This window comes from Procambarus clarkii, chromosome 34, assembly GCF_040958095.1.
Source record: "Procambarus clarkii isolate CNS0578487 chromosome 34, FALCON_Pclarkii_2.0, whole genome shotgun sequence".
NCBI lineage: Eukaryota > Metazoa > Arthropoda > Malacostraca > Decapoda > Cambaridae > Procambarus > Procambarus clarkii.
Genome location: NC_091183.1, coordinates 42,112,396 through 42,134,608, shown reverse-complemented (window position 1 = coordinate 42,134,608; position 22,213 = coordinate 42,112,396). Strand labels below are relative to the sequence as shown.

Below are 22,213 nucleotides of genomic sequence, written 5' to 3'. Positions count from 1 at the left end.
ATTTTCTCACCTGCTTCCATGTATGACTAATCATCCTGTGAGATGGGAATATTGGATGAACTTAAAGCCTGCTGATTAGTCAGAGCTAATTTGTTTTTGTATTAAGGCAGGTATTAGCTCTACTAATTCCATGTATGACTAACCATCCTGTGAGATGAGAATAATAGTTGAACCTATAGCTAGTTCTTGATCTGCACTGTAATATCTCATATGGAATAGGGTAGCAGCAGATTGCTGTGCATACCTAATTTTGCTAATTAAAAAAATCAATACATATATATTTATCTTATTCAATATATATATATATAATATATTTAACTTATTCAATATATATATATAATATACTTAACTCATTTAATATATATATTTAACTTATTCAAGATACATAATATATTTAACTTATCAATATATATAATATATTTAACTTATTCAAGATATATATTTACCTTATTCAATATATATAAAATATTTAACTTATTCATTATATATAATATATTTAACATATTCAATATATATAATATATTTAACTTATTCGATATCTATAATATATTTAACTTATTCAATATAATATATTTAACTTATTCAATAAATATAATATATTTAACTTATTCAATATACATAATATATTGCAACGTCGATATGGTTGGACCATTTCGACATATACATTATTATCAAGTCGTGTGATTTTATCATTGTCACCTTGATAATGGGGTCGCCACTATCTTCATTTTCAGATGCGTGGGCTGGGTGTCTAATTTTCAGCCACGCTATTGCAACTTACTCTCTTAAAACTATTTGCGGTAATTAATAACATAACACATTATTTAATTGTGTTATTGTTTTAGCCATCGCCTATGATTGCATTATTGGTTTAGTTATCTAATGTTTTCCATAAAAACGTTTCTGTACATTAATTGAAAATTTGGTTTCCCACAGGTACAATACATACATTGCTTTCCCCTTCCTTGTTGTCATTGTGGTCCTAGTGGATGGTCTTTCCCCTTCCTTGTTGTCATTGTAGCCCTAGTAGATGGTCTTTCCCCTTCCTTGTTGTCATTGTGGCTCTAGTGGATGGTCTTTCCCCTTCCTTGTTGTCATTGTAGCCCTAGTGGATGGTCTTTCCCCTTCCTTGTTGTCATTGTGGCCCTAGTGGATGGTCTTTCCCCTTCCTTGTTGTCGTCATTGTGGCCCTAGTGGATGGTCTTTCCCCTTCCTTGTTGTCATTGTGGCCCTAGTGGATGGTCTTTCCCCTTCCTTGTCATTGTAGCCCTAGTGGATGGTCTTTCCCCTTCCTTGTCATTGTAGCCCTAGTGGATGGTCTTTCCCCTTCCTTGTCATTGTAGCCCTAGTGGATGGTCTTTCCCCTTCCTTGTTGTCATTGTAGCCCTAGTGGATGGTCTTTCCCCTTCCTTATTGTCATTGTGGCCATTGTGAATGGTCTTTCCCCTTCCTTATTGTCATTGTGGCCCTAGTGGATGGTCTTTTCCCTTCCTTGTTGTCATTGTGGCCCTAGTGGATGTGTTTTCCCTTCCCTGTTGGCATTGTGGTAGTAGTGGATGATCTTTCCCTCTTCAGTGCTGTCATTGTGATCGTAGCGAATGGTTTGCGAAATAATGAAAAGATTTCTTAAATTATGTTATTAATTACTGTTAACTATTTCAAGATACAGTAGCTCCAATAATAACAAATTTATTAAGGCTATTAATTGGATAAATAATTTTCAACATCCTGTAAAATTAATTCAACAAATTAGTACATCTATGGCCAGTAATTCTCGGAAAGCCAATGTGGGAACACCCAGGTGTTCACAAGTTTTATCTCCTTGGTGCATAAGAGTTAGGCAACTGACACTGGTGCGGGTCGAAGAGAGCAGCCCTTGCACACTGCTATAGTCATATCACCTCAGGGAGGGAGAGAGAACAGTGCCTAACAGGGGACTAGATACGAGAAGCACAACACTCTCCCATACGAGTCACAGGAATTCGAAACATTCTTGAAAGTGTCGACGAGAAGGGGAAGCATCTACTTTTCGTAGTCCTACTAGAGATTCATCAGGCTACAAATTTTACAATTTCATGACTGCCATGATTCTGTTCACTGTCTTCTTACTCCTGAGTAAGTTACTTATTGAGCGGTGCTCAATATAATTAGAGGAGGCATAATCTACAGTATAGTTGTATAGTATATAGTATACTATACTATTCTATATAGTATAGTATAGTATACGATGAAATGCGCAGTGCTATACTTGAAGAGAAACCATTGTTAACAGTTTTGTTTTCTATTTCTCGCCTCACAGCTGCTACTATATATAGTGGCCTATCACAGTCAACTGAGGCAGAGGTCTTAACCGGTGCTTCAGCTGACACTCACATCCATGTCAGATCTAAACTTGGTGAGTGAATCATTATTACCATCTAGTACTTTTTACTACTGATATTATGGTGTTCATAAAGACCCCATTAAGTATATATATTCATATATGTGTCTAATAGCCTATTCAATTTGAAGCCATGCTCGACCATGCAGTGGCCATCTCCAGGATGCATACATAATTTTTCTCATTTTCTCATGAAGTGTTTTATTATTCTTATTCTTATACATAAATGAATATTATCATATATATTATAGTTTTGTGTAAAATTATTCCAAGCTTATATATTAGGCGTTTTGGTCTTGTAGGCAATTATTTGTATACACAGTACGTGGAAAATATTTCATCGTGTTTGTTTTGCTAGTCTAAGCTGCGACCGATACCAAAGACTCTTCCGTCAACTTTAACGTATTATATAACCATAAAAAGGTATTTTCTCTATTATACATCAATAATTAATGCATGATAAAATCATTAGGAGCTGTGAGGAGGATTCGAACGTATGTTCTGGGTACTCTCAAGTATTTTTCTCATTGATACATCACATTAATGTGATTTGTTTGTGCATTAATGTATATTATGATTTTGTGTATAATTTGGACTAGGGAGGGAGGGGTTAGGTATTTACAGTAAATGCGTGAAGCCTTAAAGATAAAGTTAGATTTGAAGATAGAGTGATGTGATTCAAAAACATGAATAGAAAGAATAGAACTTAATGAATTTGGAGTCATGAAGCACAACAGATTACGTTAAAACATTTCTCAAAACAGTTCTTCGCTCATTTTCTATGTTCAAATATTACACCTTTCTAAATATTTTACGCAAGTACGGCAAATTCAAACGTTCAATATCAGTATATTGACTGTAGGGTTCACAATTAAATACTGATATTAAAATCTATGACAGTTTATTTTTGTACAATTGAAAACCTGACCATATTTGAAGGTATGACCCAATCAACGTGGCTGAATCCATTCCAGCCCGTACTGTAAACAGACTCAAAATCTAGGTCTAAATCTGCGGCCCAAGCTCTGCTTGGGCCGCAGAGCCCCCTTTCGGGTGAAAGGGGGCTGTGGCGATCTCTGTCTGGAACTCGTAGGTGCTCCGACGTCCACCTACTAGGGCTCGTGCTACTCAGACTCTGCTTCAGGAGGTTGGGGTTGTTCTTGCCCTTGCTGGGTTGGTTCTTCTCCGGCCCCGATCCCGGCGGTCTCCGGGTTTGGGGTCCCTGTGCCTTCTTTTACCAACTTCGAGGTAAACTCTGGAGCTGGAGCCTCTAGGGGCAGTTCGTTGTTGCCTTCAAACTCGTACTGACAGTTTATGCAACGGCGCTGGAACCAATCACATTGGCGTTTGCCTTTCCATTGGAGACTTTCGGCGTCGTGGAGAGGGGGGGGAGGGGACCTGCTGCATGGGTGACAGCTTCCCTCCCCCCCCCGTATCAACCAACCCTGGCTTTGCGCCCTGGAGAAGCCACTCCAGACCGACAAGAGCGCAACTCCATAGTCTCCTGAGACTGATGGATGTCTACTACACTTACTCTTGGATTGCGTCGTGTCTTACACGGCTGATGTCCCCTCAGATTGCCCCGTGCCATACCAACCCATCGCCGACCACTGCATCCTCGTAGACAACTCTCTGTTTGGTAGCTGGAGTTCAATGAGAGGTATCTGTCAAGTACTTGAGGGAGACTTAGTCAGCCTTCACGACGCTAATGTCCTGAACGCAATATTCAACTACCTGCACGACGAAGGTAAGGAACTTATGTTAATATTATCACAGGCAAAGGGATACAATAATCCTGAATACTTATATGTATTAATTAAGACACTATCAATGAATATGTGTTAATAGACAAAAGAATTAGTATTTACCGTAACATGTGTTTATTTCTTAATAATTGAATCAAGTATTTTGTTATTATCTTGCATACAATCAAATGAGTTCAGGAACTGAACCAGACACTTCAATCTTGTGAAGCTACCCGACACAGTTATCAAATTTACCATCTTGCTTCTTCCCTAAGGAATGACTGACGTTAGTTACTGGGTGAAAGCCAACGACCAACTACAGGAGGGGCAGTGGGAATGGGACGAAAATACCCCTGTTCATATGAACACCCCACTGTGGGGGGACCGGATCTACCGTGGAGTTCAAGAGCCCACTGGCGGAGACGTGGAGAACTGTGCCATTCTTAACCACCAAGACGACTTCTATATGCACGACGTCAATTGCTCGGATGCATATTACCTCCTCTGCGAGGTAACTGGTAAGTAGGTTTCCGGGGAATTCTGAAGGTAAGCGTAGTATAGTACAGATTACATTGATCAGTGTCAAAAGCACTGATGCAAAATAATACCACAAAACCATATAATACTTAAGGATACACAACATTATATAATACTTTAGGCTACATAACACCACATAATACTTTAGGCTACAGAACACTATTTAATCCTTTAGGTTACAGAACACTATATAATACGTTAGGCTATATAGCATCACATAATACTTTAGGCTACATAACACTATATAATGCGTTAGGCTTCATAACCTCACATAATACTTTAGGCTACATAACACCATGTAATACTTTAGGCTACATAACACCATGTAATACCTTAGGCTACACAACACTATATAATGCTTTAGGCTGCAGTTGTGCAGCCTAAAGTATTATATGATGTTATGTAGCCTAAAGTATTGCATAATGCTATGTAGCCTAAAGTATTATATAATTTTAATATTCTTTTGTTCATTGTTATTCTTTGTCTTCATTTGCTCATAATAATATACATGTCACAGACGTGGGATTTTCGGAGAAGGGCAATAAGCAGGGTCATCGGCCGGGTTTTTTTTTCGGGGAAGTACGTTTAGGTGTGTATTCCGGTACCTTCCTCACAATTCTCTTTTTTTTGCACCAACCGTATCAGGGCGGGTACATAAGGTCCTACCATACGTAAGGGCCTACGGGCTATTCATGCCCGTACCACCTCTTGGGTGGCTTAATCTTCAATCAATAAGGGCTGTTACGGGCTATTCATGCCTGTGCCACTTCTTGGGTGGCTTAATCTTCACCAATCAATAAGGGCTGTTACGGGCTATTCATGCCTGTACCTCCTCTGAGATGGCTTAATCTTCATCAATCATCAATCACCAAAGGCTGCAGTTCAGCTCGTAAACGCCCACCTACCCTCACCGATTTCAGGATCTTCCAATTTTCCCTGCTTTTAAGGGGGTAGGCTCCGTCGGAACCCCCCCATCATGTAACTCACCTTACCATTATGTCTCTTCTGGTCTTCACTTACTTCAAATCTCAATTTCCTTAGCTGGGCCTACACTCCTACGTTATTTTTATATACGCCTCCTTTTGGACAGTAATTGGAAACTCCTATTATACACTACAAGCCTACTAATTTATTGTGTCCACTGTTATTCAACGTTTGTTTCAAGTTACGATTTATGTTTATTACTAATTTCATATTGTTAAATCATGTAAACATTAGGGCATTTACTTACTACACGGTTTGTATCACACAATTATTATTGTTAGCAAGGAAAAATTAAATAAAATAAAATTTTATAAACCCCTTTTAGGCCCTTTTAGGCTCAAACCTCCGAAAACAACTTATTCTCCCATTGTATTTAGACCTATTACTTTCCAGCCACGGGGTCTGAGCGAGCTCCTAGCAGCAGGAGTGAGAACCTCACAGGTGACGGCGATCCGCGAGTGTCTTTACTTGGTAAGTAGTGCGGTTGAGTTCATTATCAACTCGTAATCGGGGATCACGGGTTCGATTCCTGGAGGGGACAGAATGGTTGGGCACGTTTATTTTTCACTTAATGTTTGTGTTCACAGTGAATGGGTACCCGGGAATTATACAACTGTTTTGGGGTTGCATCCTGTAGGTCAATAGTTCGACCATGGGGAAAGCCTCGCTACAAGCCTAAAGAAAATATATAGAGACTTCTTCCTTTCCTCGACTAAACGAATTATTTACATCATTGTTGTAACACATTTTTAAAATAAATGAATTACATAATTTTTCAGTGCACATATCTTTGTGAATTTTCCATTAGTATGAGTTTATTCTTAATCGCGGAATAACCCCTCAGGCAATATGGCCAAACCAGATATTATTACGGGCTCACTATAGCCCGTGCTTCATGGAAATTTTGTTCCGAGTAGTGGAATCTAAAACAATAACAACCAGATATTAAATTGGTTTTACATCTATTAACTTGTCCTCACACTAAATTAACATTAATTTTGAAGCTATCGACCACAGCCTCCAGTGCTTTAATAAAATTAGGTGCCTAGGAATAGTAACACTTCCTAGGACTAATGATAAGAACTCTTAACAGTTACACCCAAGAAGTGATAGCATCCTTGTATCGGCTCGTACTCGGCACCGTTCTTTGATGCCGCTCCTTATTCAACGACAGCTAACTACTTTAAACACAACTTCACCCAGCAAAAGTCAGTTATAACAAATCCAGTCTTCGAACAACACACAACCACTCTGTTGTCCTTAATCATACTAAACATACTCTCACTCCACACATTCTCCTGTGCTACTAACACTTACAAAGTCATATTCCTCAATAATAATCCTATTTTGAAACTCTTCCTAGATTGATGTCATAGAACCCAGAAACATCACACCAGAAATATATATTTTGATATTCCCAGTCAGACTTAATCTATGCAAACACTCCATGCATGTCAAAGGACATACATGGAGTGTTACATAGAACTCCCTTCCTAATAAAGAAAATAAACCTGTCCTCAGACCCAGTCCATTCCATCCAGCTGTCGACCCCAAAGACGCATTCATAAATTTTAACATTCTGTTCATTCAAAACAGGAATTTTCACAGCTATAAATTGATATTATTATATATTAGCATATTGTGCATATTTTGGCAATGATTAGGTTAGGTTAGGTGTTTGAGTTCTGTGTGCGATTATTTGTATTTTTAGTACGTGAGTGAAGCATGTACAGCGTTGTGGTTCGAACAAATGTCGCCAGCGAAGCTTCATTGCTCTGTCCAGGCTAATATAAGGATCTTCCATGGCTTCTTCCAATCAACCGGTAATATAAGGACTTTCTTTTGCGCCTTCTAGGCTAATATAAGGACCTTCGATTGCCCCTTCCACGCTAATGTAAGCACCTAGCTTTCATTGCTTCTTCCGGGCTAATATAAGCACCATCCATTACTCGTTTCGGTCTAATATAAGGACCGTCCAGAGCATCCATTCCTCGTTTCACGCTAATGCAAGAACCTTCCAATTATTGTATTTATTTCGCAGAATGCCCGTCGCCTTACGAGAACATCGGCGGCCATTGTCTCTTCATCGTCTCGCCCAGCAATGGGACTTGGTGGGAACAGAAACGCTTGTGCGAGCTGATACAAGGTCACATGATCAAACTAAATGATACCAACCTTCTTGGTGCTATTTATGACACCATTGCCAATAAAGGTAAGCTGATTCATCACAGTGTTGATAGGAGGCGTCTAAGAACTTCCAGCTGCATACAATAAATTTGACATACAAATGGCTCATATTAGGCCTATAGGTCAGGTTTACTCTTCTGGAACATTCTTACATTCTATAACATTCTTACTAGGATGTTAATGTGATAGCATACGTCACTCATTACTCAATTAATTCTTACATATGAACTACAACATACATAGAAACATTTCACAACATTTAACAACACTCAGCCAACTCCATTCATGCTCACTATTCTTCAGAGTCCACAATATATATAACAGTGTCCAATATATCTATTTTTCAATTACATAAATCCCAAGTGCATCTTGCAATCCTTCTCACATAATTTCTCTATAAGGTTTCTCAGTCTACCAATACGGAAATCCAGTCCGTTCTCCAGAGCGTTCACGTCAATAGACTGAACTAAAATGCCCGAACCTAACCTACCCGAGGACCCCCGAACATAAAATATGACACCACGTCAATTTCGCGAGCCGCTATTATTTTTATTGCATCAGTTTTTAGCCTTAGGCAAATTATACGTCAAAATGCGATGTAGTATTCAGGAGCACCATGGTCTTCACTGGTACATTTTTTCAGTAATTTCCTGAACAGATAACTCTAATAATTCACGCCTAATTTGTCTAATTCACATAGTAAACTGTTTCAATAATTTTTACTCGCTACGTTCTCCTTTTTTTTAAGAATGCTAGTATTACTACTCTTTTTAAAGGCACTACTCCATGTTTATTTTAATCCTTTGACACTTTAAGACTATTATGTCTTTTTCTCACGTCTTACTTACGTCTTAACTGACGTCTTACTGGCGTCTTAATTCTATTCCATGACTTTTGGAAAACTATAAACACTCACTAAATTTCTTTTTCCCTGCAGGTAATCATTTCTTTACCTCATCAGCACGTGCAGATTCCTAACTGACGTACTCACCGCTTGCGTACGATCTTCCACTTTTCTCATACCATAAATAATATGCTTAAATTAGCACCTTTACATCACTTCCCGTTGTCCGGGAAAGAAAATTTATTAAGCTAATCAAGGCTTCCTAATGGCCAACAACTGATTTTTCATAGGATGCAACTCACAACAGCTGACTTTGTTGTTGTTGTTTTAGATTTAGCTACTCAAAGCGAAATGTCCATGTAGCACGGGCTATGGTGAGCCCATAAACAGCTGACTTACTACTAGGTGCCTGTATAATGCTAGGGGAACAGTGGCATCAGGTGTAAGGAATGTCTCTGTCTTGCCGGGAATAAAAAAGAATGGAACCATTCGCCTGTGAGCCGACTGCTGTGACAACTGCTTGCTACACCTACTGCTCTAAAAAAAAAAAAAATGTTTTCTAAATAATTTTCTTTAATTTCTCTCTCTAGTCTATTTTTTCTTACCTAATCTTTTCACAAAACCTTTATCATCATCACACACCATTTTTTTTCCTTGCAACTATCTCTCGTTCACTTCGTATCCATAAAATTCAAATATTCTTCTTATGGTCAACTCTCGTCACCTCACCACCCAGCCGTTCGTGCATCCATCAACCAGTTTGTACAGCTCCATACACTTCCTTGACATTGTAATCCCAACGTTTCTTTAACTAGTTCAGCATCTCTTTCACTAGTGTATTATGTATGTAATAATCTGAAAGAATCTGACATATATATAGCTACTTTATGAATGTATTCTCAGTTAACTATGCGCATAATCAATTTGTGTTCCATGGTTACAGGTATCGCTAATTACTCCGTGTACATCGGTGCCTCAGATATTGACCAGGAGGGCGACTGGAGATTCATAGACGGAGAGTCTGTGCCAATGGGTTCTCCCTTCTGGGGCAACATCGGCTTTGACTTTCAGGAACCTTCAGGGGGAACGTCGGAGAACTGTGCCTGTCTGTACGCCCCTGATCACTTCTTCATTCATGATGTCTCATGCGAGGATTTGATTGGTGCCATATGTGAATACAATTAGTAACAATACCAAGTTCAAGTTCAAGTATGTTTATTGAGACAAGAAAGACATTCATCTCAAAGGGATAGAGTAGCTTAGGCTATTTCTACCCCCCCCCCCACCCACCCACCAACAATACCAAGATGGTAGGGATCTGTAGCTAACATGGGAAGGACTCATTAACTTGTAATATTTGAGCACGAAAAACAATAAGCCTGGCTAGTAGAGATCTTGGTCTGATATGGTAAATAAATATTGAATTTGTTTTATGATATTTTAGGACCAACAATTGGAATCACAGTGGAGTTAATATTTTCAATGTGATAAGTCGTTATCTAGATTTATGGTACAGATGGTGATCCTGTTTGAGATAGTTTCAAAGGTCTGCCATGTATGCCAATTATTTTATGTATGAGCTTGTCAACAATAAAATTATGTTTCCTCCCACAACTATGCTATAATTTGATGAACACAAAAATAAGTTCTAGATTTCATCACACCAAAATTTACGCTTACTGCAATATATCTGAAATAACTCTTTAAATCACTTTAAAATATTCAAGGAACAATTACGGAATATTTAAAAACAATCCATAAGCAAAGTACATAGCATAAACAAATACTTAAAAAACAAAAAGTCACAACTGAATAATATATACTACATGGTCAGGACTTCTCTAAAATTGCACTAGATCACTCTCAAATTGTGTGAAACATTTCATTTATTTGTTACTGTCTTAATAGTATTCAGGAAGAATGAATATTACTCAGTACTAAAGCTAGAACGGCAAACGATTAACTTGTGGCGTCTGGTGAAGGAGCGTCGGTCGCAGGACACCCGTCCTCTCCAGTGTTCTCAACGTCACTGAAGTGGTGTACAGTTGCAGGGCCGAACCTAACCCGAGGACCCACGAATAGAAAACGGGACAGTATTTCAAATTTGTGAGCAATTATGATATGTAGTACATCAGTTTTTGACCTTAGCAGATTTATACGTCAAAATGCGATGTACTACTCGAGAGAACGTCCAAGATCGATGTCTGAACATGTCTGCACCTGCATCGTATTAAGAAAAGTAACGGTTTACAAATATTTACGTTTTCTATGTATCAGCTTCGATAAGTTTGAAAAGTTGCTTGGATTCATACGATTTTGGTTAGACTAAAAAGTTTAGATTTTGTACAGAGTGGCAAATCAAGAAAACGGGCTGGGTTCAGATCAACCTTCAGACTGCTGTAGGATTATTTTACGTCTTTCCCAAAAACTACGTTACTAAAATTAATACACTTTTTACAAATAATTTAAACTTCAAAATCTGTACCAGCAGCCAAGTGCAGACTATTTAACAAGCGGTGGCTAAATTAAACATTTCCCTTCAAAAGATCATGTTCCGCTGGCCGGAACAACGACTGGTTTCTACTGGTCACTCTCCCTCTGCTTTGATGTTTTGCCAACTGGAATTATTTTTTGTTATTAACACTTTTAGGTACATCTGCATTTGTTGCAGCCACCCTAGACTATATGAAGGGGAGTACAGTGTGTCAAAAAGCTAGCTACGTGATGCTAAAAATCCCCATCACACAGGATGGTTAGACATACAAAGGCATGTGATAAGTAGTCTGCACTGGCAGACTCTGGGTGCATTATGAGGATATTATGAACACAAGAGTGAATAAGGTAGCAGTGATACTGAAAGTCCCCATCTCACAGGATGGTTAGTCATACAGGGCCATATGTTCAGTAGCCTGCACTGGCAAATTTTGGGTGCAATATGAGGATATCTTCAAGAACACGAGAGTGAATAAAGTAATTGCAAAGCTTCAGGTACCTCTTGCCAATGGGTCTGAATGGTCTGATAACTGAGCATTTGGTGATGTAGTGTGGGAGATCATGTCCCGTTCCTGCTCACTGAGTTTGCACCTGGAGTGCTCAGGATTGGGAGATCCGTCACCTGTAGCCACCTGCCACAGGTAAAGGTAACCCAACCAGATCCTGGCAACCACTGTGTCGCATAATCTGGTGGACGTTTTGTGCTGCCCATAGATATAGGTTTCAGATCTGAACAAATCATAACTTTTTATACTGGTGCTTTCAGGTCGCTGGAAGTCAGTAATTTCTCTCTTATCAGATCTGAGTGTTTGGAACAATATAGTTTTGACAGCAGAGATGGGGATTCCTGGGTCTAATTCAACTTCATCTTTGTTACACGCTAATTTGGCTGCAATGTCTGTCATTATGATGCGTTATATTTATGTGTGATGGTATCCATACAAAGGAAATTCTAAACCTTTTACTGTGCAGCAATTAGGTCATTTATAATTGGTAGTATGAGGTTCTAGCTGTCGATCTTCCAGGAAAAATTTTCAATTGCTTGAAGAGTGGACTTTGCGTTACAAAATATTCCCAATTCCCGTCTTTGCCAGCAAGACGGGAAAGAAAAGACATGAGAGGAGCGGCAATGTTGATCAAAACCATTTTTTGTAAGAGCACAACATTGAGTCAACAAACGTAAATTAGGACTTAATTGCAGCATTGAAAGAAAATAACAAATTGAGAGTTGTGGTGGTACTGGTGATGGCGATCTGTAACTCTTTAGAAAACAATAGGCGACCAGGCAAAATCTATACAGTATCTATATAGATTCTGCCTAGATATATTTTGCCTACATCTATATTATATACTGCTCTAATATCTGTGCTATATAATGTCAGCTCAATATTGTCTTTCTCTGCTCTACAACGTCTCTCTCTGTTCTACAATAACTCTGCCTGATCTATAACGTCTCTCTCTTTAATCTACAACGTCTATCTTTGCTCTACACCGTCTTCTCTGCTTTACAAGGTCATTTTCTATGCTCTAGATATAACGTATTGAACAATAGTTGCCAAACATATTTCAAATCCCAGGCGGGAAAGCGCTATATACAGTGAGCAATGAGGAGACTTTGCCCCCTGGAGGTGATATCTCAAATACAATATCTAGACAGGAGACAGTAACAGCAGGTTGCCTGAACCCAGTCGCAGATAAAAGATATCCCCCAGAGATTATATCGTCATTGTCGGGCAGGATTGTCTGGGAATCAGATGTGTAGCATGTTGCTCAGGGATAATAAGGCGGCGTGGGTAGTGGCGAGTGTTGTGCTGAGTGCAACGACCTGCAGATGTCTTCACGCTCAAGACTGGCATCTTCAATCAGGTATTTTGCTATTCTTTGCATGTATTTTTAATGATAATATTATAAGGATTATTTATACAGTTATTACGGTAGGTGGGTTAAGAAAAAGAACTAGATAGGTGAGTTAGGAAGGAGAAGGCAGCACTAGATAACTAGGGAAATTATTTTTTTTGTCGAGAACAGACAGCTTGTGTGTGTATACGAGTCGTACCTAATAGGCTAAGTTGCCTACCAAGCCTAGTTTTCCCTCAAATTATATACTTTTCAATTTGATTTCATGGAATGATAAAGCTTTTCATTATATTATATATCATTTCATTTTTTTAGGTAAACTAACATAAAAAATTTAATCAAACCTAGCCTAACCTATTGGGGAGTCGATCGGCCGAGCGGACAGCACACTGGATTTGTGATCCTGTGGTCCCGGGTTCGATCCAGGGCGCCGGCGAGAAACAATGGGCAGAGTTTCTTTCACCCTATGCCCCTGTTACCTAGCAGTAAAATAGGTACCTGGGTGTTAGTCAGCTGTCACGGGCTGCTTCCTGGGGGTGGAGGCCTGGTCGAGGACCGGGCCGCGGGGACACTAAAGCCCCGAAATCATCTCAAGATAACCTATAACTACCCTACATAATGCAGGGGGAGGGGTGGGGCGGGGTTAGCCCACCCCTCCCCGAGGAGTGGAGTGTTGTGCACCAGTCATGCACACCACTACACATCTCAATCACAACCTGTAGATTCCAGACCATTTCCTCTGTTGTTTACTTGAAATGTGGAGGTGATTCCTCTTCTATACTCAGTGTATGTCAAGTTTCGCCGGGTGTGTGTCTCCTCCTTTTGAGACGAACATATGACTTTTTTTTTTTTTTTTTTTTTTTTTTTTTTTTTTTTTTGAGATATATACAAGAGTTGTTACATTCTTGTACAGCCACTAGTACGCGTAGCGTTTCGGGCAAGTCCTTAATCCTATGGTCCCTGGAATACGATCCCCTGCCGCGAAGAATCGTTTTTTCATCCAAGTACACATTTTACTGTTGCGTTAAACAGAGGCTACAGTTAAGGAATTGCGCCCAGTAAATCCTCCCCGGCCAGGATACGAACCCATGACATAGCGCTCGCGGAACGCCAGGCGAGTGTCTTACCACTACACCACGGAGACTTCGTAACGATCGTTGATTAGCACAAAAGGAAGGGCTTGTCTTCTCTATTTGAGTATTGGCACCTGACCTGGTACTCACAGCATCTGGCGTGGAAAATGCAGTAAGTCACTAGAAATGCACGTTGCACCTCCAGGCACCGGCTGTCTTACTGTTAACTGACCGGAAATGTGGTCAAATCGGGCATCAAAAAGGCAAGAGAGAGAGAGAGATGCCGCCGCCCAATCCCAGGCGATCTTGCTGATTTATGACGAAATAGGTCTCCTAACATTGGCCACAGGTCACGTGACCTGTAAAGCCTCTTCAACTAATATTGACGTCGGAGTTATACCAGACACTATCTTGTTTGATTAAAATAATACAATAAGTTATAGATACAAATTGAGATTAACTTCATTGCATAAGTTTATGTATCCTAACATAAATGTTCTCTGGTAATCCTTCATACTGATTGTAGGTGAGTATGACTCCCAGAGAAGGCTAAATAATACTATTATGGTCTGCGTGTCGTAATACAACTCGCTGATTAAACCTGAGACTGCACCATCACCTTTGAGAAGTGTCTCTGCCGGCATCTTATCAGGCAGTGATCACGTCCAAAGATACAGATATGCTCAAGGACTGATCGTGGACTCGAGACGAAGTTGGACGTTTATGCTGTTTTCACATCTCATCTCACTTAAGAACTGTAATATATTTTACGAACTTTTATGTTAATGTGGGCTCAGCACTTGAGCCTTAAACTATTCGGGTTTTCAATTTTTGAACGATAATGGCAGATATTTCTCATAATGAGTACATTAAAATCACATGAAAGCTATATGCTGTCACAAATCTGAACACACAAACAAACGAATCCAAACAAACAGACAAGGAGAAATATAGTTGAAGTTGAAGATAAATGCCATGAAAAGTTGAGTAATAATAATAATAATAATAATAATAATAATAATAATAATAATTGTTATTTATAATAATATGTTATCAGGGCGATAACATACAGTACACGTGATTGACACAAGTATCTTCTTGAGGTTATCTTGAGATGATTTCGGGGCTTTTTTTTGTAGTGTCCCCGCGGTCCTGTCCTCGACCAGGCCTCCACCCCCAGGAAGCACTTGGCTTATTAGGCAAATCGGGCCTTGCATAGTAAACCAAGAATAGCGTTCTGGCTACTAGGTACAACATATATATATATATATATATATATATATATATATATATATATATATATATATATATATATATATATATATATATATATATATACAGGGATATTTGAACTTGGTCCGTGGAGAAAATCACTGCTCACAGATTACGTATCGGTTGCTACGAGCTTCATCAACACTGGACTTCATGATGATTGAAACTGAGGGAAACATTTGAAAAAAAAAAGTAATTTTTCTTTTTCTGTCAGCAGTTCCTGCAGTTCAACTCTTAAGCAATTCCTACTTTTCAACCTATGAGCAGTATTCTTGTTTTTCTCAGTTATGGCAGGTTTCGATGTAGTATATAATGCATTACGGACTTTATAGGCACAGAGAGTACGGGTGTTTTGACAGCACAAGACCCTAAAATGGAAGTTCCAGAGCTTTTCCATTATGGTACTGCATGGCCTTGGCTCATGAACCTATTAATGTAGGTAAAACACGATCTTTATTGACTATACTATGTCATTCATTAAAATTACTGACCTTTTATCCTACAGCGAGAGAGTGGCTGTCTGTCAGGAAGTCAACATGGTGGCCGCTGTACATGCCGAGTGGCGTGGATGAGACGAGCCCGTGCGGCCAGTCCCTTACGGCCATGAGGCACTCTTTAGAGCTCAACGAGACCTGGGCTCTCAAAAGTAAGCACATCTTTAGGAAAAATTTGTCCCTAAGTCCCCTTAAATAGAAGGAAAACCTTGTTAAAACCTCCGTAAAAACACCTTTAAGATAACATTCTTTTTAAGTTCACGTCAGAACACTTTTTGATAACCATGTTATTAAGCTCCTCTTAGAATAAACACCTTTAAGGCAACATCCTTCTTATGCTGTTCCCTATTTATGTCACCTCTCATATGTACACAATATTTCAGGAGATATTGTTGTCACAAGCATTGTGAACCTGCACCAATGGGTAAATGCTGGATTTTTTTCGTTTGATCAAGAATACATGAATTTGTTGATTTGGAAACAAGGTTGTGGATGAGTGGAATGGGCTGTCAGCTATCATTATTGTGACAAACTCTCCAACATGTTCGATTGATGAAGATTAAGCCACCATAAGAGATGGCACGGGCATGAATAGCCTGTAGGTGATAGATGTCTGGAGGGAATGTCATCTTTGGTGATGTAACATCTTGAAGTGTCTCTGGGTCTCTGCTATTTACGATTCAACATGTTCAAGAAGAGATTTGATATTACATGGGCGGCCAGGGTGAGACGGAGTGCATTTCAACGGGATATGCCTCGTATGAGTCAATAGGCCCGCTGCAATATTTCCTAACCTTTATAATTCATGATGTTCTTATAACGCTCTTGTATTGGTTTGTAGTGGTGGACTCGTGGGGTAAGTCGGTTGACGGCATCCTGTACGGCACAAAGGCTACCGTCGGAGTGTTCGACGAATGCGTCGCTGCCAAGTCGCTTGACAAGAGTATTCATGGGAAATACTGCTTAATATCACTAAGGTAAGATGCAGGGGGGTTGACTGAATGTATAGTTATATTATCTGGTTAAGAGTTACCTGCCGTATTAAATTATATTTGTTTAGTTTATTTATTAATGAAATAAGGATAACCAGTTTTATATGATTTATTAAATACACTTGACTGAGGTTCACTGTGTCCCTTCATGCATTCTTTTAAAACTGCAGCATATTTAATTAGAGCTGGGAGACTTCTTCAGTTTATACTGCTCTCTTTGTTTATATATATCAGCATTTCTATTATGTCAAGTTCTTTCAATATTTCTTCAGTCCACATCCCTCGTAATTCCAGAACGAGTCTCGTTGCAAGTAGTTATCAGAAGAAGGCACCAAACCGGGAAGATTATGTAGCACAAGCCTAGTTGCAAATCTGTGAACCTTAAGACTACTACATACTCTTAAGACTAGTCTCACGTAGGAGGTGTACAGTGATTTAAATGCCTTCTTATTTAGGTTCATAAGAAGAAAGGTAACTGCAGAAGGCCTATTGGCCCATACAAGGCAGCTTCTATTTATAACCACCCATTCCCACTCATAAACATGTCCAACCCACGTTTGAAACAATCTAGGGACCCCACCTCCACCACGTTACACGTTACGCAGAACATTGTTCCTGAACAATGTTCTGACTTCAGCCAATACAGAGTATGGTGCAGCTATCATTCTATTGATATCTACCTCCAGAGTTAGGCTTGTTGTTACATCTACTCCCAGTCCTTTTTCTCAACTTGTTACAGGGAGGTAGTTTCCATTCATTGTGTACCGTCCTTCTGGTGTATATGTGTGTGCTTGTGCAATGTATATTAACATTAAAATACATGAATATATATTTTAAATTTATTTTATTTTAGACACGAGACAGTTTCGGATAACTTAGACACGAAGGACCACAACAGCTGGACAAGGGGATCAAATCTATATGTGGTGCCATCTGTAATTAACTACAATTGGCAGCTAAATGGAAGCGGCTTCCAGTATGCTACCTGCATGCCAGATGCCTGCAGCGCGGAGGAGCTACAGGTATGTGAATATTTTAAAGTTAAAATTTGTACACATACAAGTGATGATTTTTACATAAAATAAGACGGCTTATTTGCTGCTTCTTACTTTATTTTATAATTCTAACATAAATATGCATACAAAGTGGTTCAAGACAAGTTCAGCTAAAAGTTATATGTATGTTTGCAAATCTCAGCTTTTGTAATTAGTAAATCATATATTTTATTTGTTGTGTGTCTTAAAAGAGGTCTACTTTGGGTGTAATGTCTAATTATTTTCTCACGTGCACTGAGATGAAATAAATATTTAAAATGTTCGCATTTCTGTTGACAAACTTGTGAATTTGATTTAGTTCCCATAATCTCACACTTTTGTTTTTGTATAATATATATTTTAGACGTTTCGATACAAAATTACCACAGTAGTTTTTTTTATTAATAAAGAACTATTAAGAAACTTATTGCAATAATATATCTATTGGCATTGTACTCCCCATTGTAATCCCCATCACACAGGATGGTTAGTCATACAGAGGTATGTGATAAGTAGTCTGCACTGGCAAACTCTGGGTGCATTATGAGGATATCATGAACACTTGAGTGAATAAGGTAGCAGTGATACTGAATCTCTCCATCTCGCAGAATGGTTAATCATACTGGGCCATACGTTCAATAGCCTGCACTGGCAAATTTTGGGTGCAATATGAGGATATCTTCAAGAACACGAGAGTGAATGAATTAATTGCAAAGCTACAGGTATCTCATGCCAATGGGTCTGAATGGTCTGATAGCTGGACATTCCTGAACGTAATGTAGTTGGCGTCGTTCTCCACTCAAAATCGGGGATTCGGGTTCGATTTTCGGGCATGACAAAAATGGTTGGGACTCTGTTCACCTAGCACCCGGGAGTTGGATAAATATTTTAAAATTGTATCCTGGTGCCGAACCCGTCCTCATACAAATTACGTCGCTTTTCGCTCGTATGTGCACTCAGGCTAAAAATCGACGTAATTCAAAATGAAATCGGCTCACGAAAGTGACGTACTGTCCCGTTTTCTGGTTTGAGTCCTCTGGCTTAGGCTGTTAGGTTAGGAGAAGAAACTTTAAATTAACGGTTTTTATGACGTTTTGAAACCTTAGAAGTTCCTGCCCTCCAAATCTACCAGAGGACCCTTAATTTGCTATTTTGGAAAAAAAATAAAATCCAAAATTTAATTGAAAAATAATTTTCCATTCTGAATTACGTCGATAAGATGGGAAATGTTCAGATCTTCCAGATGAACACATAAGTGCTCTGTGAATCATGGACCAGCTGACACTGTATTTGCTACTAAATATTTAACAATTCTCCCGGCCTGAGCTCTCTTCCTCTCTCCCTCACTTCAGGAGAGCCTCATAGAGACATACAGCAACAGCACTATAAAGTATGTAGTTAATAGTGTCGCGTGTCAGCCTAACGATTCACAAAACAAGTTCTCAGCCGGCGACATTGTATATATGTAAGTATATAACTACATTTATTATTAATGTTTTACGTAGCTTAGATATCAGTTTATCCAATATTTATATTTTATGCATATATGTCTATAAGAAATCTATATCAACTCGTTCTAATATGTCGCATTTTTTACAATTTACAAAATCAATCAATCCATTAAAATTGCGAAACTTTACTAAATAATTAAATCATTGTAATATTGAGGTTTTCTATGCATCGGCCTCGGATACAGAAAGTGTTGGCTGGATTCCAACTTTTGTGGTTAGGCATAATAGTTATTGTTTTTTACATAGTTGCAAATTGGGAGAACCAATTGTTTTGCAATGAAACTTATAACAGGAAATTAATATGTGGCTGACGCCTAAGTGCCATAACTCCCGATCATTCCCCCATTTCGAGTTTCCAGCGGAGTATTCCTAACTATCGATACGGTTACGCATCAGGTTTCGGTCGGCGAACGATCGAAATCGATCCAAACTTGAACTTGAGCACCGTCGCGGCATTCCTCCCTCGCCTGTAGAACCACCGGTAGCAAAAACAGCAGTAACAGGCATAGGCTGGCTCCTCCATTACTCCGGTATGCGTCTGCTGCAGAAATGACCAACGGACTCTCACTCTGTGCTCATAGATTAGTTGGTTTTCAATCAACCATTGTTTAGATTATATGAGAAGGAACAAAAATAGAATGAATGATTGAGGAATAAATAAAATGAATGTTTCCTGAAGACGAAAAGAACTAGTCAGAAATCAACTAATAAATTATACAAATTTAAAACAATTTGAAATTTGAGAAGAGTGATATATGTCTAGTAAATGTCTGTATAATACTTATCAACATTTTGGAAGTATTTCAGCGCATATAGCATGGTGCTAACTTAAGATAACATCAAATGTTATCCATTCATGTGCTCATTTATCAACATTGTGGTCTTCATCACACTTGAGTAATATAGTCCTTCTTTCCCGTCGTAACTAAACCTAGCTCTGTGTTGTATAAATCTCTCATGTCTAAACTAAACTCCATCGTCCTCCAGGGCACTCCAAATTCTGCCTATCAATAAAAGGGTTTTCGTCAATTAGATGAAAACAAAAAACATTCGATTTCAATTTTAAATTAAATTCGGGTAATACTTGTATAATACATTCCGCCGTTCTTCGCCTTTTTAAAGTGAAGAAACATCATTATTCTTAATGTAGTTTCGTAAGAAAGATTTTAATGATATTGGTCAACTTGTCATATATTTTTATACTAGGATGTTAAACCTAACTTATACTTATAAACTTATACTAGGATGTTAAAATATCACAACCCAACTAAGGTCTCAATGAGGTCCAAGAACCTCTCCCTGGGAAACTAATATTCACTAGGCTAACAAAATAAACTTCCGTTTATTTTCATAATGTGGCTCAACATTCATTGATCATAAAATATGTTCCCGTTTGTTCCTACAGCACTCTGTTGAGCGTCTTGTTCTTCACGATACTCGTAGCAGGCTTGGTAGACGCATATATTGAGAAAACTAACAATAAAACAATGGCTAAAGGTGAGTTAAAGTTTACCGATTGGCAATATGTTGACGATTGGGACTTCGAAGTGTTTTGGTCAATTGTAATATTGCTTTTGCGTCCAATCATATGTAATTAATATTATAGACAGTAAATAGTGTCCACCAGTTTGTATTTGTATTATTTGATGCAATTTTTCTATTTTACTTTTTGACGAGTTTTGCTTTTGTGTTGCAGGTTTGCTTTTGCTTTTGTGTTGCAAACATCTTCAACCTATTGATGTGTTGCAGCTCATTTTAAATTTGCTGTGTTAATATTTATCCACAACCTAGTTTAACTGCTAGAATGTTTAGAATGTTATTATAGAGGTTAAATCTCTGTTCCAATTATATATTCTTTATATTAACATAGTTGCCTTCTCCTGCTTTCTATTCACTCGATGAATTAGCAATAGTAATAAGTTCTTGCTAAACTATTAAGATACCTCCCGACAACCTTTAAGAGATTATAAAAACAAATAAGCTGAATGAGATCAAAGGAAGACACTACTGTAAACATTCCTACAAGATGCAAAGTGAGCGAGATCGCTCATGGTAGGCAAATAGACTGCTCTCTAAAAAATCGTAAAGATATTTACTTTATTGTACATCAAATATTAATGAACAATACTCAGCTGGTCAATAACTACTGTATTATGGTTTGTGTAATTTTATATTTTTTATTTATTTCTTGTACTTTTCTCTATGACAAACACGTTAGTTGTGAGGATTATGTCACAATAACATGGCTGAACATACACACCTAACCCAGAAATCTGAAAATGAAGAATTGACGACATTTTGGCCCGTCCTGGACCATTATCAAGTCGTGTAATCACATATTACCTGTCTCTCACTATTATATTTTTGCAGACTTTGCAATGTTTTTTAAATTCCATTCACAGTAATATGCTAAAGATTGAATACAGTTTGAATATAATATGCTAAACATTGAATACAGAAAATCATAACTAAATAAACATCTATTGTGGTAGTTAGAATTATATATACAATATATAAGTAATGCATAACAATAATAATTCAACTCTAGATGATCTTATATGACATTGTGTGGTTTCTAAGGAGCAACAGTGCTGTTTAGCCTTCCATGCTTCCAGCTTTCTTTTTATAATTACTTAAGGAGCAACTAAACTTTATTAGACTCCATTTACAGGTGGAAGTTTAGACAATTAACATCTTAGTTATAAGAGTTAATAATTTTAAATAAACAGGAACAATTTAACCAATTAAGTCACCAGGCTCTGCTGAGAAGTTTGTTAGAATATTAAAGGAATGTAGAGAATTTCTCAGTG

At 38.3% G+C, this 22,213-nt stretch overlaps 2 protein-coding genes across 3 annotated transcripts in view; both read left to right on the top strand.

Annotated features, from left to right (window-relative positions):
* Positions 1–1,840: 1,840 nt before the first annotated feature.
* Positions 1,841–10,291, top strand: LOC123762124 (C-type mannose receptor 2). Its single transcript, XM_045748472.2, has 7 exons — positions 1,841–2,115; positions 2,300–2,395; positions 3,957–4,127; positions 4,401–4,643; positions 6,040–6,117; positions 7,688–7,858; positions 9,621–10,291. The coding sequence occupies exons 1-7, from the start codon at positions 2,076–2,078 to the stop codon at positions 9,860–9,862; spliced, it is 1,041 nt and encodes a 346-aa protein (XP_045604428.2). The 5' UTR covers positions 1,841–2,075; the 3' UTR covers positions 9,863–10,291.
* Positions 10,292–12,876: 2,585 nt separating this feature from the next.
* Positions 12,877–22,213, top strand: part of LOC123762123 (nose resistant to fluoxetine protein 6) — a 20,933-nt gene continuing 11,596 nt past the window's right edge. For both annotated transcript variants that reach the window (XM_045748471.2, XM_045748470.2), the window contains exons 1-6: positions 12,877–13,036; positions 15,878–16,018; positions 16,708–16,843; positions 17,712–17,880; positions 19,245–19,357; positions 20,809–20,900. In XM_045748471.2, the coding sequence (XP_045604427.2) occupies positions 12,925–13,036; positions 15,878–16,018; positions 16,708–16,843; positions 17,712–17,880; positions 19,245–19,357; positions 20,809–20,900 (763 nt within the window). In that variant the 5' untranslated portion in view covers positions 12,877–12,924. The remainder of the gene's footprint in view (positions 13,037–15,877; positions 16,019–16,707; positions 16,844–17,711; positions 17,881–19,244; positions 19,358–20,808; positions 20,901–22,213) is intronic.

Coding starts and splice junctions, on each gene's coding strand:
- LOC123762124 (XM_045748472.2), top strand. CDS start 2,076: ATGACTGCCATGATTCTGTTCACTGTCTTCTTACTCCTGA. Junction 4,128..4,400: donor CAACTACCTGCACGACGAAG/GTAAGGAACTTA, acceptor TTCTTCCCTAAG/GAATGACTGACGTTAGTTAC. Junction 4,644..6,039: donor CCTCCTCTGCGAGGTAACTG/GTAAGTAGGTTT, acceptor ATTACTTTCCAG/CCACGGGGTCTGAGCGAGCT.